The sequence below is a fragment of the Myotis lucifugus genome, unplaced genomic scaffold (genome assembly GCF_000147115.1).
Source record: "Myotis lucifugus unplaced genomic scaffold, Myoluc2.0 scaffold_276, whole genome shotgun sequence".
Taxonomy (NCBI): domain Eukaryota; kingdom Metazoa; phylum Chordata; class Mammalia; order Chiroptera; family Vespertilionidae; genus Myotis; species Myotis lucifugus.
Window position 1 is genome coordinate 415,046 of NW_005871324.1, and position 18,099 is coordinate 433,144.

The 18,099-nt window shown below is 40.3% G+C and overlaps 1 protein-coding gene across 1 annotated transcript in view; it reads left to right on the plus strand.

Moving 5' to 3' along the window:
- Nucleotides 1–18,099, plus strand: part of MAPK1 (mitogen-activated protein kinase 1) — a 53,050-nt gene that overhangs the window by 3,210 nt on the left and 31,741 nt on the right. The window contains exons 2-3 of the mRNA XM_014465008.1: nt 9,193–9,375; nt 11,771–11,960. Coding sequence (XP_014320494.1) covers nt 9,193–9,375; nt 11,771–11,960 — 373 coding nt within the window. The remainder of the gene's footprint in view (nt 1–9,192; nt 9,376–11,770; nt 11,961–18,099) is intronic.

Genomic DNA, 18,099 nt, shown 5'->3' on the forward strand with positions numbered 1-18,099 from the left:
TTGTGTAACCAACTATCACAATGAAGATACGAACATTACATAACAGAAAGCTCCCTTGTGCCCCTTTTCAGTCAGTCTTCACCTCAGAAAACCAGAGATCAGCTGACACTGTAGATCAGCTTCAACCTTTCTAGAATTCTATATAAATGGAATTTTAAAAGTCTGTATTCTTTGTGTGTCTGGCTTCTTTCACTTAGTTTTTCAGATTCATCCTTATTACATATATCAGTAGTTGTCTCCTTTTCATTGCTGAGTACTTTTCCATTGTATTGATGGCACAGTTTGTTTACCCTGCCATTGTGGATGAATATTTGGGTTGTTCCAAGTTTGTGGCTATCTTCGATATATATAAAAGGCTAATATGCAAAGTGTCCCCTCGGGAGTTCAGCCGGGAGACTGGGAGTTCAGTCGCTCGCTATGATGTGTGCTGAATACCAGGGGGTGGCACAGAACATGGTAGGGGACCGGTGGCGGCGGCGGGGTGCTGAGGAAGCGAGGGAAGAGAGAGGCGGGGAACCTGATCGGCCCTGATCGCTGGTCAGGCCTAGGGACCCTACCTGTGCACGAATTTCGTGCACTGGGCCTCTAGTTATAAATAAAGCCCCTACAAACATTTATATACAAGTCTCTGTGGCCATATATTTTCATTTCTTGAATAAATACTTGGGAATGGAATTGCTGGGTTATATGGTAACTGTATGTATACCTTTTCAGAAACTGCCAAACTTTTCCATAGTGGTTGTACTATTTTGCAGTTCCACCTGCAGACTCTATGAGAGTTCAAGCTTTTCTACATCCTCATCAGCATTTGATATGGTCAGTTCTTTTTATTTAGCTGTTCTTTAATGAGTATATGGTTTTAGTTTGCATTTCCCTATGACTCACCAGTCATCTTGTCTTGTGTTTCTTATCTCACTTCAGTGTCTATAATCTTTTGCCTATTTTTAAATATTGTGTTGTCATCTTATCTTGAAGTTTGTAAGAATTCTTTATATTCTAAATACATATTGCAAATTTTTTTCTCCTGTCTGCACAGCTCATTTTCAGCCTTAATGGTATTACTGGACTTGTTTACCCATTTCATTCACAAGATCCCACTCGGCACCTTTCTTTTCCAGTCTTCCTAATTCCTCCTGTCTCCACTGTCATCATTCTTGTAGACTTCAGGGGTTTTACTACTCCCCTCAAAGATGTGGTTGTTTTTCTTTGTTCAATTATTTTACTGACTTAAGAGTGCTACTGGTTTATAGTGCCCTTGGGCCTGAGATGTTAAAGGTCTTTGCACTGGGTGGCATGGTTTAACACAATGAACCTGCTTAAAATGCCAGTTAATGTGCTTGTTGTTTAGTGCAAGCTGCTATCATTTCTCACTATTGCAATGATTCAAATGGTTTCCTTGTGTGTTGTTTTTCCTTTTTCCTTTTATACGATTCATTCTTAATATCACAGCTGGAAAGATCATTTAAAAATATAAATTGGGCGCCGGCTGGCTTGGTTCAGTGGTTGAGTGTTGAACCAGGAAGTCACAATTCAATTCCAGGTCAGGGCACATGTCGGGGTCGCTGGCTCTATCCCCAGTGCAGGAGGCAGCTGGATCGAAGATTCCCTCATCATTGATTCTCTCATCACTGATGTTTCTATCTCCCTCTTCCTCTCTGAAATCAATAAAAATACATTAAAAAATACATATATATAAATAAATTGGGTATTCTTAGTCCCCAGCTTTAAGTGGAAGTGCATGTAAGATAAATCTTAAATCCTTAGCACAACTGCCAGGTTACTGCCTATTTCTTTGCCCTTATCTTTAGCCATTCCCTCTCTGCTTGGTACACTTCAGCCACATGGCCTTCTTTTGGGTCCACAAAGACTCAGGCCTAACCCCTCCCTGCTCGATAGAATACTTAACCTTCTCTGCCACCCCTCAACCTGGCTAATTCCTGCTCATTCTTCAGGTCTCTGTTTTAAATGCCACTTCCTTAGAGAGGAAGAGCCTTCCTTAAGCCCCTAATTAAAATAAGCTCTCTAGTTATCCATGATGACATTAATTATATAATTTATATATTGTTTGTTGGCTTCCATTCTAATTTATATATTTATAATATATATTAATGTTTTTTATCCCCTCCCATATTATATAAAGTTCATGACAACAGGAAGCTTTCTATTTTTACACTGCTGTATTCATAGCGCTCAATACAATGTAGATGATTGATAAATATAATTGACTTTAATATTTAAAATTTTTTAAGTTATTCAGTATGCTTCCTTCAAGGTCCCAGACTGACATTTCTTCCTCTTGAATACAAACTTCTTTACTAGTTTTCTGTCTGACATTTCCATTGAGTCTGTAAACTGCCTAATGAGAGTTCTTAATCTTTATTCTGCATGGATCCTTTCATCCAGCGGTCGCCAACTGGTGGTCTGTGAGGTCTGAAAGGTTGGTGACCGCTGCTTTAGGCAGTCATTGAAACCTGTGGCTCTTCAGATTGTTTTTAAATGAATAAGATAAATTATTTATGATTACCAAGGAAATCAGTTTTCTTCAAATACTGCTTTTTAAATATTGATAAAATACATCTTTAATGTATGTGCTTCTTTATTAATGCCTTAAATAGCAAGCTCAAGCAGCAGATCTAAGAACTGTTGTAATTTCAGAGTAGTAAAGAGTATAAATATTTTGAGAATTACAACTATAGTCTTCTCACTAGTCTTAACTATTTCTAGTTTTAGCCTCTTTCAGTCTATAGAAATACCTGTGTTCTGATAGCGTCATTCTCATGGTCCAAGGATTCTTTCTATTATCAGAATAAAATATAGATTTCTTGCCCTGGCTGTTTTGGCTCAGTGGATAGAGCATTGGCCTGCAGACTGAAGGGTCCTGGGTTCGATTCTGGTCAAAGGCATATGCCCGGGTTGTGGGGGGCATGCAGGAGGCAGCCAATCAATGATTCGCTCTCATCATTGATGTTTCTCTCCCTCCTTTCCCTCTCTCCCCTCTTTCTCTCTGAAATCAATAAAAATAATTTTTTTTAAAAAAAAGTATAGATTTCTCGGCTTTCTCAGTCTGGCATCACCTTTTTTGCTTTTCCCCTGGGCGGGTTCTAAACTCCAGCCATATTGAATGACCTAGCACTTGTACTCTACCTTCCATGCTTTAGCTCCTGCAGCTCTCCTTTCTACAGGTCTTTCTCATTGATGACCTGTATTTAAACAAACCTTACCTGCTTTTGAAGCGACCATTAAAATACCACCCTCTGAAAGATGTCCACAGATGTTAACATAGAGCAGTGCTTATGTTATGTTCAATAAATTGCAGCTATTTTAAAATAAGAATTGCTAATAAAACTTCTTTTCATTATTACCACCATTTAGTTCGAAATAGTAAATTATAAACATTTTGAGTGATGTACATACAGGAAACAAGGCAAAGCAATGTATCAATAATATACAGTAAATACATAAATAATTACTATTTAGGATTGTTTGATCTCAGTTTGAATGTTTATTCAATTTACATCTGCACAATGAGAAAGTTATTTAATAAACCTGGATATTTCTGATCCTAACTTAGTCATCACAAAAAACACCAATAATCCTTATAGATATGATAGATTTAGAGTGCTGTCAATCATTTATTACAAAACAAAACCCTCAAGCTCCTAAGAATTCTAAGTTTTTTAAGTATTTTAATGTACTTTGCTGCTGAGTACTCATCTGCCTCATATATAATATATACCAAAAACAGAAGTCTTGACATGAGGGAAACAAAACTTAAAGTATGACATCAACTATGTTAACTGTTGCCTTTTACAAGGTAGTAAATAAGATCTTGAAAGGTGGAGATGTGATCAAGAGTAGAGAGTATTAAAAGTTTGCAATATAAGCTAGCCTGGATCAAGACTACAATGGAGCCCTACATACCATATAAATCAAACTAAGAAACATTGAATATATTCTCCCTCCTTACCATGACCAATAAACCTTAAAGACCTGGAAGGTCAAGTTTTAATTGATATTTGGGGGCCTATTTAGAGTTTGGTGCCAACGGTTCAAACCAAGCAGATCTCCAGCATAGCCCTCTTCTATTCTCAGCCCCAGCAGTCTCCATCGTGAGCTTGAGCTTCTGTGCATGGGCACATGACATGGTATTCCAGGTGTAGTGCACACCCTGCAAATGCTGCCCCTTGGTTACCCCTTGTGCACACACTGGAGGAGCATTCTGCTCAACAGAGCCATTGTGCAGGAGGTACACACAGCCTTGGAAGCCAGTTTGGGAGACAGGTGGATTCTTGAGCTCCTGATGGGCATGTTCCCTGGATCCCATAAACTACCTCCTGAGGAGGGGCATGACTGGGTGAGGGCCAGTCATTCCCATGTATGTTCTGCTCATTTTCCTCTCCATGTGTTGGCCCTTGCCTTTCTTTATATTTATAACCTTGCTCCTCTTTTGAAAGCCTGCTCGCCTTTCATCTTTTAATCCTCTCCTTAAAACCCTTATTTGGACTTAATCTACCCAGCTTTTCCGGTGTTTCAGATGTGTTTTACTATGATAAAGGCAGTATGTATGTATGTTGTCTGTTCCTGTCTCCTTCCCTCATTAAATTGCAAGCTTCTTAAGAGTTGGGATCATTATTTGTTTTTGCCACCAGTCCTAACATGAAGTCTCACAAATAGGAAGTGCTTAACAAGTGAGGTTTGAATCTACCACAACTCTGGCATCACTCTCGTGTTGTTGTGGTAACCCTATCAAAACAGGAAATGAAGTTAGTTTAGGATGATTTGTTCATAATTGACTCATTCTGGTTCCCCTTTCTTCCCTAAGTGATCACAAAACATGTTAAATAATCTCCAGAATTTTGTGGGCTTCTACTTTCACATTTACTGGTCAAATACATTTCTGGAATCTGTCTGTTCCCACCCACACAGGCCTGGGAATAAACCACACATCCAAGGAACCCTGGTTCCTTTTATGAGTGCTCCCTGATGAAGTAATTGATATAGAATACTGTATATACTGCACATAAAGTGTACAGTTTGATAAGTTTGACATACCTTCCCGTGAAATTATCAACACAATAAAAATAATAAACATACTCATCACCTCCAAAAGTTACCTAGTTTCAATTTATGTGTCCCTCCCACCAGCACCAGGCAACTCTGTTGATCTATTTTCTATCCCCATAGATTAGTTTGCATTTTATATGAATGCAAGAAATTTTCTTTTGGTCTGGCTTCACTCAGTATAATTATTTTAAGATTCATCTGTATTGTTTATACTAATAAAAGGGTAATATGCTAATTAGACTGGTTCAACTGGCCATCTTCCGGACATCTGACATCCTTCCAGACAAAGCCATGGTGGTGGGGGCTGAGGCAGAGGCAGTTAGAGGCAATCAGGCCGGCAGGGGAGAGCAGTTAGGGGCGAGATCAGGCTGGCAGGGGAGGGCAGTTGGGGGCGAGATCAGGCCGGCAGGGGAGGGCAATTGGGGGCATTAGGCGGGCAGGCAGGTGAGTGGTTAGGAGCCAGTGGTCCTGGATTTCGAGAGGGACCAGCAGTCGGACATCCCCCGAGGGGTCCCGGATTGGAGATGGTGTAGGCCGGCTGAGGGACACCCCCACCCCGTGCATTTCATGCATGGGGCCTCTAGTATTAGTATATTCACCTTGACCCCTTCCCATTCACCTTAGAGGGATGAGTTAGGAAACTCTTTATTCTCCTAATCTTGAGCAATTTATTTAACCTTGAATTTTTATTTTTGAAAATAGCAAATTTATCAGCTAAAAGAGAAATATGAATATCTAAAATTAATCTACCCAAAGACTGTGTAGCCACAGATTGGATTAAGATCCCAAACTGCAACCTTAAGTTGTTTACAGAACTCACATTTAACCCATTGTACGCCATAAGCATCTGTAGACGCAAACTGTGGATCCTCCCACACGCGCATCTATTAAACTGTTTTCCCTAAGTGGCCCTGACCAACTTTAAAATCATTTTTCGTGAGAATTTTCAGCTGAAAATATTCAAGAACACCCGAATTGTAATATATTTATTTTTATAATATTCATTGCAAGTTGATTTTTTAAATTAAATTCAAAATATTGTGGCGTGTGGGGATGGTTTCCATTTTGGACTCATGGCAGTTAACTGGATAAAGTAAAAGCTGTAGCATATATAGCAATAGTTGGGAGAAGGAGCAAGGATTAAGTTCTTAGAGGGGGAAAGAAGATAATGGGGTTGATAATACCAACATGATTTTAAAACTAACACTGTTGCCCTAATCAGTTTGGCTCAGTGGATAGGGCGTCACCCCAAGGACTAAAGGGTCTCAGATTTGATTCCAGTCAAGGGCACATACCTCGGTTGTAGGCTCAATCCCTGGCCCCAGTCAGGGTGCATTCTGGAAGCAACTAATTGATGTGTCTCTCTGACATCAGTGTTTCTCTCTCTCTCTCTCTTCCCCTCCCTCCCACTCTCTCCAAAAATCAATGGAAAAATGTCCTTGGGTGAGGATTAACAACAAAAAATTAACACATATTAAGAGACACCAAATTAACACATATTAAGAGACACCAAATAATCCATGGTAAAAGGTATACTGATAAAATATATTTGTCAAGTATCAGAACAATAAATAGGAGAAATGAGCAAATACAGAGTATTGTGGAAGAGTGTAAACTGTTTGTGATTGGTTCTACAACAGATTGTGTAATCCAAAAAGACAGCAGAATGGAGTAGAGCAGACAAGAACAGGCCCAATTCCATAGATAGGGTCACACCTTCTTTTCAAGTGGGAACTAAATGAGAATGATCTCATACCTTCTCGCTTAAAACAGAAAGTGTTGATGTAATTGGAGGGGCACACTAACCATAAACACCTCCCCCTAACAGTCTTGTTCTTGAAAGCAAGCTTATGGCCATGGTCATCTTTGACTACCATGTTTCAGGAAAACTAGAATTTTACATGTTGAGTTTAAACCAATATTTTGCAACTATTTTAACCTGTATTCCCTTTTGTTGAACTTAAGCTCTATGATTTGAATTTCCCTAAAAGAGTTTTAATCTCTAAAAATATTTATTCCCTTGCTAGCTGGTTTGGCTCAGTGGATAGAGTGACAGACTGTGGACTGAAGGGTCCCAGGTTCGATTCCAGTCAAGGGCACATGCCTGGGTCACAGGCTTGGTCTCCGGTGGGGGATGTGCAGGAGACAGCTGATCAGTGATGAATCATTGATGTTTCTATCTTTCTCTCTCTCCCTTTCTCTCTGAAATCAATAAAAATATATTTTTAAAAAATATTTATTCCCTTGCCCTAGCCAGTTTGGGTCAGTGGATAGAGCCTGCAGACTGAAAGGTCCTGGATTCAATTCTGGTCAATGTCATGTACCTTGGTTGCAAGCTCTTCCCCGGCCAGGGCCCTGGTCGGGGCTCATACAGGAGGCAATCAGTCGATGTGTTTCTCTTACATCGATATATCTCTCTGCCTTCCCCTCTCTCTTAAGGATTAGAAAATAAAATAAAAAATAGTAAAATAAAATTTATTCTCAATATTGATTAAGCTTGCTTAATATATCCTTTTGCCTGCCTACCTTCAAATCAGTGGTTTGGGTCTTCATTCACCAAACCAAGGCAAAATAAGATTTAAGCAATGATTCTTGTATTTAAGGAAATAGATTTCAAAGTATTGGGGGCACCTGTGCACACTATATTAATGGTATTGTGGGAGAATTGAAGCTGGATAAGAAAAGGTCCCCCTATAGCAGTGATGGCGAACCTTTTGAGCTCGGCGTGTCAGCATTTTGAAAAACCCCAACTTAACTCTGGTGCCGTGTCACATATAGAAATTTTTTGATATTTGCAACCATAGTAAAACAAAGACTTATATTTTTGGTATTTATTTTATATATTTAAATGCCATTTAACAAAAATCAACCAAAAAAATGAGTTTGCCTGTCACCTCTGACACGCGTGTCATAGGTTTGCCATCACTTCCCTATAGCATAGTTTTGTGATAGAGTCAGACAAATGCATCAAATAATTCTCTGAATAAGTAGACTGATAAATATCATTGTAAAAGCACAGACTTGCAATGAACTTGTTTTACTGTTTTATATTTCTAGCACTTACCCTGAAGAAACAAGAAGTAATGTCTTACTACCTGTCAGTGTTATTTCATTGCTTCATTTGATGGGCCAGATGTTGATATTTATTAATATGAAACGTTCTTGCAAAAAAGAATACTGATCGTACAGATTCAAATTTACCATAAAATTAAAGATATAGTTGTAATTGCTTCTCCATGGATTTCTATTAGGTCAGACCTTAATGACAACTTGGAAAGAATTGGGCCTTTTTGAACTGGGCTATGAAAGTATTTTTTGAAAAATACTCTATAGGTTTTGTTATAAGACTACCCAATGTCTTTGTTAAATTTCTTCCAGGGGGAGAGAAAGTCATGTCATTTTGATAAAAAACATTCAAGGTGTGTCCCCTTGGGTCCATTTTGTTAGGGATGAAGATGTAGTTGATGGTCATGTGAATGTTTTGGCTGAGTCAGAGGAATCTGAAACAACAGTAGGAAATTGTTTTGGAGGCAGAAATTATTACTCTCACCAGAATGCAGTTGCTGTTAAAAACAGTGAGAAAGCCCTGGCTGGTATTTCAGTGGTTAGAGCATTTGGCCTGCGCATTGAAGGGTCACAGGTTTGATTCCTCTTCAAGGGTACATACCTGCGCATTGAAGGGTTGCAGGTGTGATCTGCAGCCACAATCAATCTCTTCTCCTCTTCCTCCTCCTCCACCTCTTCTTCCTTCTCATCCCTGCCTCCCTCTCTTCTTCCCTCCCTCCCTCCCTCCCACGATCTAAAAATCAATGGAAAAATATCTTCGGGTGAGGATTAACAAAACAAAAAAACAGTGGGAAATGTTCGTGTGTGTGTCATAAACCCATGTTGCCAGGTTTATAAAAATCCACAATTACCAGGGCCAGGCCCTCTGCTCCCTTTTTCCAGCTGCATCTCCCATAGTTTGGGGCCTTTTTGTGAATAAATACATGCTGCCTTCACATGTATTAAAAAAATATTTAACCAGAGTGTTAAACATTTAATACTTTACCAGTTTGCATTCTTTCTACCAGGATATTCTGAGTTGTTTTAATGCTATCTCTTACCCCTTCCTTTTCCTTTTTTTAGCTCTGCTTATGATAATGTCAACAAAGTTCGAGTAGCTATCAAGAAAATCAGTCCTTTTGAGCACCAGACCTACTGCCAGAGAACCCTGAGGGAGATAAAAATCCTACTGCGCTTCAGACACGAGAACATCATTGGAATCAATGATATTATTCGAGCGCCAACCATCGAGCAAATGAAAGATGTGTATCCTTTGCAGACATCGGGCTCTAGTACTTGGTACCTTGTTGAGTAAATGTAATTTGAAATGTCCTGGACTTACCAGATTAAAGAAAAAGTATATAGAGCACATTTAAAGGGAAATTGTAATATGTTTGCCATTTACTATAACACTTGCATTATATAAAATTTTTCTCTGATGCATTTTATCAGGACAAATTCAGTTTTCTCTTGTCAATTTCAGTAAAGATTTCCTTTACGTGTAGTTGTGGAAAATCTTGGATAATACCATTTCTAGTCATGCTTTCTTCATTCAAGATATAGTTTGTTATGACGATGAAACAGAAAAGAAAATGTTGTAGACGAAGAGAGAGAGAGTACTCTGGATATCACCTGGTCAGATCCAGACAGTCCTAATCTTAGACAAAGTCATTTTACCTTTAGGTCTCCGTTTTCTCATCTTTAAAATTAAGGTACTAGCCCAGGGGTGGGCAAACTTTTTGACTCGAGGGCCACAATGGGTTCTTAAACTGGACCGGAGGGCCGGAACAAAAGCATGGATGGAGTGTTTGTGTGAACTAATATAAATTCAAAGTAAACATCATTACATAAAAGGGTACGGTCTTTTTTTTTTTTTTTTTTTTTTTTTTTTTTTTTTAGTTTTATTCATTTCAAACGGGCTGGATCCAGCCCGCGGGCCGTAGTTTGCCCACGGCTGTAATAGCCCCTCATGATCTTTAAGGTGACTCTCCTCTGAAATTATGTTAACTAGGACCAACAATTAGAAATCTGGACTAAGGAGGTCCAGAGGATGCTACCTGGGCAAAGACTATATTTGGAAGATAAAGGCATTAAATATACTGAAGAGGATCTGCCAGAAAAGTTACAGTTTCAGCTAGTGCAGGATTCCTACCAGCTTGCCTAATTTGCATTCTGCGCCTCCAGGGAGAGGTAGCTCACTATCTCTAGGCAGCCCTTTCCATTTTTAAATAGCTCTGTTACTAAGTTGTAACATATTTTAAGTGAAATACCTTCTGCTCCTACCAACTGTTGTCTTGTTTTACCTTTTGCCATAAAAATCAAATCTCTTTCTGATAACAAGTTTGCAAGTAATGTTTCATTTGAATCCCATGTCATGTTTCATCTAGCATGAATCTATAGGAGACATACATTAATATGAACACAGAAATGAATAAAGGAAAGGCAAAATAGCCCTAGCCGGTTTGGCTCAGTGGATAGAGCGTCAGCCTGCGGACCAAAGGGTCCCGGGTTCGATTCGGTCAAGGACACGTACTTCCAGCATAGGCCCTGGTCAAGGGCTCATGCAGAAGGCAACTAGTCGATGTGTTTCTCTCACATCGGCGTTTCTCTGTCTTTCCCTTTCTCTTTGACTCTCCCTAAAAATAAATGGAAAAATAGCCTTGTGTGAGGATTAATAAAAAATAAAAGAAATGCAAAATAATTACTAATGAAATGCTATTATAGTGAAGTTAAAAGCTAAAGGTTTGCCTTGGTCAGTGTTTCTCACTGGTTAGGGTGTCAGCCTGTGCAATGAAGGATCTCGGGTTCGATCCCCTGCCCTAGTTGGGGCATGTGCAAGAGGTAACCAACTGATATATCTCTCACATCGATGTTTCTCTCTTTTTCTCTCTCTCTTTCTCTCCCTCCCCATCCACCTCTCCTTTCTACTCTAAAAAGCAATGGAAAAAATATCCTCAGGTGAGGATTAACGAACAACAACAACAAAAAGCTAAAGGCTTATAACTTAATTTCTGTAAATAATTTAGCCATAGCTAAAGTTATAGATGCTTAGATACATGAAAAGAAAGCAAGAGAAACAAAACTAGCACAAGCACCTTTCTCATAGTCTTATTTAGGATCTTAACATTAATTAAAAAGTCAAGTAGATAGATTGAGGGTTGAATTTAATAGCAGTGTGTTTTAGGCCTGTATTGATTTTTGAGGAGAAGGGAACAAGAAGGGAGGTAGAAGAACAGTGACATTACAAGTTGTTGCTGGGCCAAAGAAAGGAGTGTATGATGCTTGCTGGTCACCACCTTCACCCAGCTCTTTCCAACAAGCGTTGGAGGGGCTTTTTGATGTTGGACAACTCGGAGACCAAGAAGGTTAGGATTTCAAGATTGGTGAATATTTCCATAACAGCCTGTTTCAGGTCTTAATGTAGGCAAATAATAGGTCATTATCAAGCAAATATAATGCTGTTTGTCTCACAAGATCTAAAAAAGAGTTAACTACTTCAGATTCCTTACATAAAGGAATACTAAGTTTTCATCAGTTTCTCATTTCCCTTATGGTCCTCATGATGTTAAAATGAACTGATTGAGGAAAGGGTTCATTTGTTTTCAGTGCTTTGCTAAGTGTGACCAGCTGTTTGGTGTGTTACCTTAACCTGTCCAAACAGATATATAGTACAGGACCTCATGGAAACAGATCTCTACAAGCTCTTGAAGACACAACACCTCAGCAACGACCATATCTGCTATTTTCTTTACCAGATCCTCAGAGGGTTAAAATATATCCATTCAGCTAATGTACTGCACCGTGACCTCAAACCTTCCAACCTGTTGCTCAACACCACCTGTGATCTCAAGGTCAGGCAGGTTCTTTACTTTTAGGATGATACATACTGAAAAAACTTTTACTGGGCCTGTTTTTATTTATTCTTACTCATATTTAAAATTATACCAGAAATATGTGAAAATATTTTTATGGCAAAAAAAAAATTCAAGAGTACTAGTTCTCTTTTCCATCCCATTGTTCCTTCCTCTCCAGAGGTAACCACTATAACAGATTAGTGTATTTTCTTACAGAGTTTTTTCTATGCTCTTACATAATGTGTACTTTTAAAAATATATACGTTTCTTGGTTTTTAGAGAGAGAGGAAGGGAGGTAGAGAGATAGAAACATCAATGAGAGAAAAACATCTATTAGCTGCCTCCTGCATGCCCCCTACTGAGGATCCAGCCCGCAACCTGGGCATGTGCCCTGACAGGGAATCAAACCGTGACCCCTTGGTTCCTAGGTTGACATTGAACCACTGAGCCACAAGGGCTGGGCCATAATGTGTACTTTTATGCTTATACTAGAGGCCTGGTGCACGAAATTCGTGCAGTAGGGGTGGGGGGTCTTTCAGCCCAGCTTGCACAGTCCAGGAGCCCTCAGGGGATGTCCGACTGCCACAGAAGCAGAAGAGGCTACCGCCACTGTGCTCGCCAGCTGTGAGCCCGGCTTCTGGCTGAGCGGTGCTCTCCCTGTGGAAGTGCGCTGACCACTAGGGGGCAGCTCCTGTGTTCAGCGTCTGCCCCCTAGTGGTCAGTGTGTGTCATAGCAACCAGTTGTTCCTGGTTGTTCCACCATTTGGTCAATTTGCATATTAGGCTTTTATTATATAGGAAGGATATAAAAGTAGGCTTGTGTGCATTATGTGTAAGTTAACATAATCATCTGTTTCATTGGTGACTGTTTTCTTAAATAAATTTTATAAGAAGAATACTCAGGAAACCTCAATGACTTTAATACCCAAATAAGGCATTTTCAGTAAGCAGGAAAATTCTAGATCCTTTACAGTCCTGAGAATTTCCTTGAATATGAGCATCATATCCTATATAATAAAAGGCTAATATGCAAATTGACCGAACGGCGGAACGACCAGTCGCTATGACGTGCACTGACTACCAGGGGGCAGACACTCAACACAGGGGCTGCCCCCTGGTGGTCAGTGCGTTCCCACAGGGAGAGTGCTGCTTAGCCAGAAGCTGGGCTCACGGCTGGTGAGCGCAGCGGTGGTGGGGGGAGCTTCTCCTGCCTCCACAGCAATGCTAAGGAGTAGCGAGCTGAGTGGTAAAGAGCAGTGAGTAGGTGGATGGACATCCTCCCAAGGGCTCCTGGACTGCGAGAGGGATGTCCGCCTGCTGGCTTAGGCCCGCTCCTAAGCTGGCAGGCGGACATCCCCGGAGGGATCCTGGACTGAGAGGGCACAGGCAGGACTGAGGGAACCCTCCCACACCAGTGCACGAATTTCGTGCACCAGGCCTCTAGTCTATATATATATATATATACTTCTATTTTAATAGGTAGCAAAGCTAAATAAGTAGGGAAATCTACAGATGTTTTAGGTAAGAAAAAGGAACGTGGATTCAGTCTGATAAAAATTAATGTGCATTCAAGAAAACCTAGAGCCTGGTTGGCGTGGCTCAGTAGTTGAGTGTCAAGCTATGAACCAGGAGGTCATAGTTTGATTCCCGGTCAGGACAGATGCCAAGATTGCGGACTCAATCCTGTGCAGGAGGCAGCCTTCGGTGGTTCTCTGTCATTGTTGATGTTTCTGTTTCTCCCTCTCCCTTCCTCTCTGAAATCAATAAAAATATATTTTAAAAAGAAGAAGAAGACCTAGATATCCTCAGGTAGACTCCTGGGCTCTGGGCTCTGTGCTGGCAGCAGCAGGGGTGGATGTGGTACTGGGCATGGACAAGTGTGCGAGCAGGCAACAGAGCTGCTTTCAGCAAGGTGGAGTTGGGTGTGCCTAGGCCCTTCTTCCCTGACCTGCTGGTGGCCCACCAGGTGGCACTGCTGCACCTGAGCTACAGTGGATGCATCACAGGCTGTACTGCCCCTGCACACAGCGCCACTGCTGGCCATCACTGGTCTGCATGCCATGCCCATTGCCCTGTAGCCTTCATGGACTGGATATGCACCTTCCAGGAAAGGTAGACAAGCTGTACTACCTGCAGGTCGATTCAGCCAAATACCTCTGCCTCAAGGCCATCACGCTGTTCACACCCAATGCCTTGGGCCTCTCAGACCCAGTGCACATGGAAAACCTTCAGGAGAAGGCTCAGGTGGCCCTTACCGAGTACATCAGGCCCAGTACCTGTCCCAGCCACAGTACTGTCGGCACCTGTTGCTCTGACTTCCCACCTTGCACTGTCACCGTCTACCTCATCTTCCTCTGTCCTTCATACATCTGGTGGGTAAAACTCTGATCTGAAACACGCTGCTGTTCAGAAGAATGTACCTTCAGTTGACCCTATAGCTCCAGCCAGTGACTGGACAGGACACTGGGGCACCATGGCCTGGTCTGCAAAATTCAGGGAAACACAGCTGCTTGGGCCTCAAGGAGATTCCCCAGACCAAGGACCCCAGCTTCTCTTCTCAGACTCCTTTTTTTTTTTAAATGATCATAAAATCAGTGACTGATCATCTAGGCTCCTGCCTTGTCTTCTTCAAAACCCTAGCCAAGATGGGAGAGACTGAAGTTCTAATCCTAGGACAGTCTTACACAATCCTGGGACAGTCTTGACCCTCAGCACTCCAGGAACTCCTGGGAAGGTAGGGTTTGCTTCCCTGGTATGATGGACAGAAGCCTGGCATCTGGACTGGAGGGGCAAGCCACAGCCAGGAAAGATTGATACAGCTCCTCTGGACATGGGATCCATGTTGTACACTACATGATGAATGAATTAAGGCTAATAATAAAGGTGTTTCCTATCTGCAAAAAAATTAAAAGACGATAAATGGAAAGATATACCATATTCATAGATTGGAAGACTTAATACTTTTAAGGTATTAATATTCCCCAAAGTGATCTATAGATTTAATGCAGTCCCTATCAAAGCCCCGGTTGGCTTTTTTGCAGAAATGAACAGGTTGTTCCTGAAATGCATGTGGAAATTCAAGAGACCCAGAATAACGAAAACAACCTTACAAAAGAATAAAGTTGAAAGACACTTCCTAATTTCAAGCTTTACTAAAAAGATAGAGTAATAATAAAAAAAAAAAAAAGTGTGATGTTGGCATAAGAGTAGTCATATTCATCAGTGGAATAGAATTGAGAGTCGATAAATAAACCCATAGGTTTATGATCAACTGATTTTCAATAAGAATGCTAAGATCATTCATTGGGGAAAGAATACTCTATTCAACAAATAGTCCTGGAGCAATTGGATAGCCATACGCAAAAGAATTAGATTGGGCCACGCCTCACATCATGTGCAAAAATTAATTCAAAATGGATCAAAGACCTAAATTTAAGAGCTACAACTAGAATCCATTAAGAAAACATAGAAGTAAATCTTTGCAATTTTGCATTAGGCAGAGCCTCTTAGACATTGGCACCAAAAGCACAAGCAACAAAAGAAAAACAATGGATTTCATCGAGATTAGGAATTTGTGCCCTGGCTGGTGTGTCTCAGTTGACTAAGTGTTGTCCCATGCACAGTAAGGGTGCCGGTTCCATTCCCAGTTAGGGCACATGCCCCTGTTGTGGGTTCAGTCCCCAGTTGGGATGCGTACAGGAGGCAACCAATTGATGTTTCTCTCTCTTTCCTTCTCTTTCTAAAATTAATAAAGCCATTAAAAAAAAGATTAGGAACGTGTGCTACAAAGTAAACCATCAAAAAAGTGAAAAGACAACCCACAAAATGAGAAAAAATGTTTGTAAATCATGTATTTCAATAAGATATACCTGGACTACATGATAAACTCTTACAATTCAAAAATTAAAAGATAACCAAAAAAAACCCAAAAGATAAATAACCAAGTTTAAAAACGGGCAAAGGATCTGAATAGACATTTCTCTAAAGAAAATATACAAATGTCCAATAAATACATTAGTAGGGAAATGCAAATCAAAACCACAATAAGATATCACTTCATACAAAGTAGGATAGCTGTAATTAAAGTCAGATAAGCCCTAACCAGTTTGGCTCAGTGGATAGAGCGTTGGCCTGCAGACTGAAGGGTCCCAGGTTCGATTCCGGTCAAGGGCATGTACCTCGGTTTCGGGCACATCTCCAGTAAGGGGTGTGCAGAAGGCAGCTCATCGATGTTTCTCTCTCATAGATGTTTCTAACTCTATCCTCTCCTCTCCTCTCCTCCTCTCTTAAAAAAAAAATCAATAAAGTATATTTTAAAAATAAATAATAAGTCAGGTAAGTGTGAGGATTTCACTCCTATGTATATGCCTAAGTGAAATGAAACATGACCACACAAAAAGTACACGAAGATTCATAGCAAAATAGCCTAAATATAGAAACAGTTCAAATGTCCAAATGATGGATAAAATAAAATGAGGTAGATTCATACATGGAATACAAGGGAGTGAAGCACAGATATATGCTACAACATGGATGAACATTATTTTGTAAGTGAAAGCCAATCATAAAAGGCCACGTATTGTATAGTTCCATTTATATGAAATGTCTAGAACAGAAAAATCTAGACAGATTAGTGGTTGCCGAGGACCAGTGGGATAGGGAAGAGACTGCTAATGGGTTCAAGCTTTCTTTTTGCAGTTATAAAAATGTTCTAAAATTGGCCCAGCCGGGTGTTGCTCAGCAGTTGAGAGTCTCGACCCAGGAACCAGGAGGTCACCCGTGTGATTCCTGGTCAGGGCATATACCCAGGTTGCAGGTTCGATCCCCAGTAGGGGGCGTGCAGGAGGCAGCTGATCAAGGATTCTCTCTCATCATTGATGTTTCTATCTCTCCTCCCTTTCTGAAATTAATATATATATATTTTAAAAAGAATGCCAGTCAATAAATGCAGAAGGAATAATAAAGTTAGAAAAATTACGTTTTGCAACCTCTAATGTTGATTTGTGCACTATAATCCATGGATCCATTGTTCACCCTCCTCAGACTAATCCCCTGGGCTACCACTACCTACCCACATGGATTCCCTCTTCATCTCACACCTAGACCATGTCTCAGTCTGGAGCCCACTCTTAACTCCACTTGGATGCTACATATCGCCCTGGGCTGCCGTAGTTCTCCCCACCCCACAGAGAACATTAGGTCACCTGATCCCACCTAATAGCTTTTGGACTGGATTTCCTGGAAGGAAAGGACAAGGAGGAGCAACTGTACCCTTGTTTTGAAGTTTAAGAAACATGTATTGCAGCAAAGTGATATGTTCAGTTGTCTTTCCTAGTGAAGGAATGCTGCTCATTCCAATTTTTAATTTTTCTTCCTTAATATTGCCACTTTGAACACTGTAATTTTATTAACAAGATTATTTAATATTTTAGCCTGGTAACTTTTACACTGATTTTTATTTTTAAGAGCTTGTTAATTCATTATTGTGAAAATACAGTAAATCCTCGCTTAATGTCATTGATGGTTTCTTCAAATTTATGCAAAATGACATGTAATGAAACCGGTTTTACCATAGTCTAATTGATATAAGCAAAGGTTAAATTTCTTATTAACATTATAACAAAATGATGTTATTCAAGGACCTGCTGATCTAGAATGTCTGCCAATTAATTCACCCCAGTTGTTATGCTTCTTAAAACATTTAAAGTAAGGCATTTGTTCATCAGATGTTGAGAGCTCACTATGTATAGGACACTTGGGAATAAAAAGTAAGTCAAGCCCTAACCGGTGTGGCTCAGTGGATAGAGCGTCGGCCTGTGGACTGAAAGGTCCCAGGTTCGATTCAGGTCAAGGGCATGTACCTTGGTTGTGGGCACATCCTCAGTAGGGGGTGTGTGGGAGGCAGCTGATTGATGTTTCTCTCTCATTGATGTTTCTAAGTCTCTATTCTTCTCTCTTTCTCTCTGTAAAAATCAATAAAATATTTTTTAAAAAGTAAGTCCACGTAGTGCCGTTTTCTAGCAACTTATTCTTTTTTTTAAAATATATTTTATTGATTTTTCTACAGAGAGGAAGAGAGAAGGATAGAGACTTAGAAACATCAATGAGAGAGAAACATCGATCAGCTGCCTCCTGC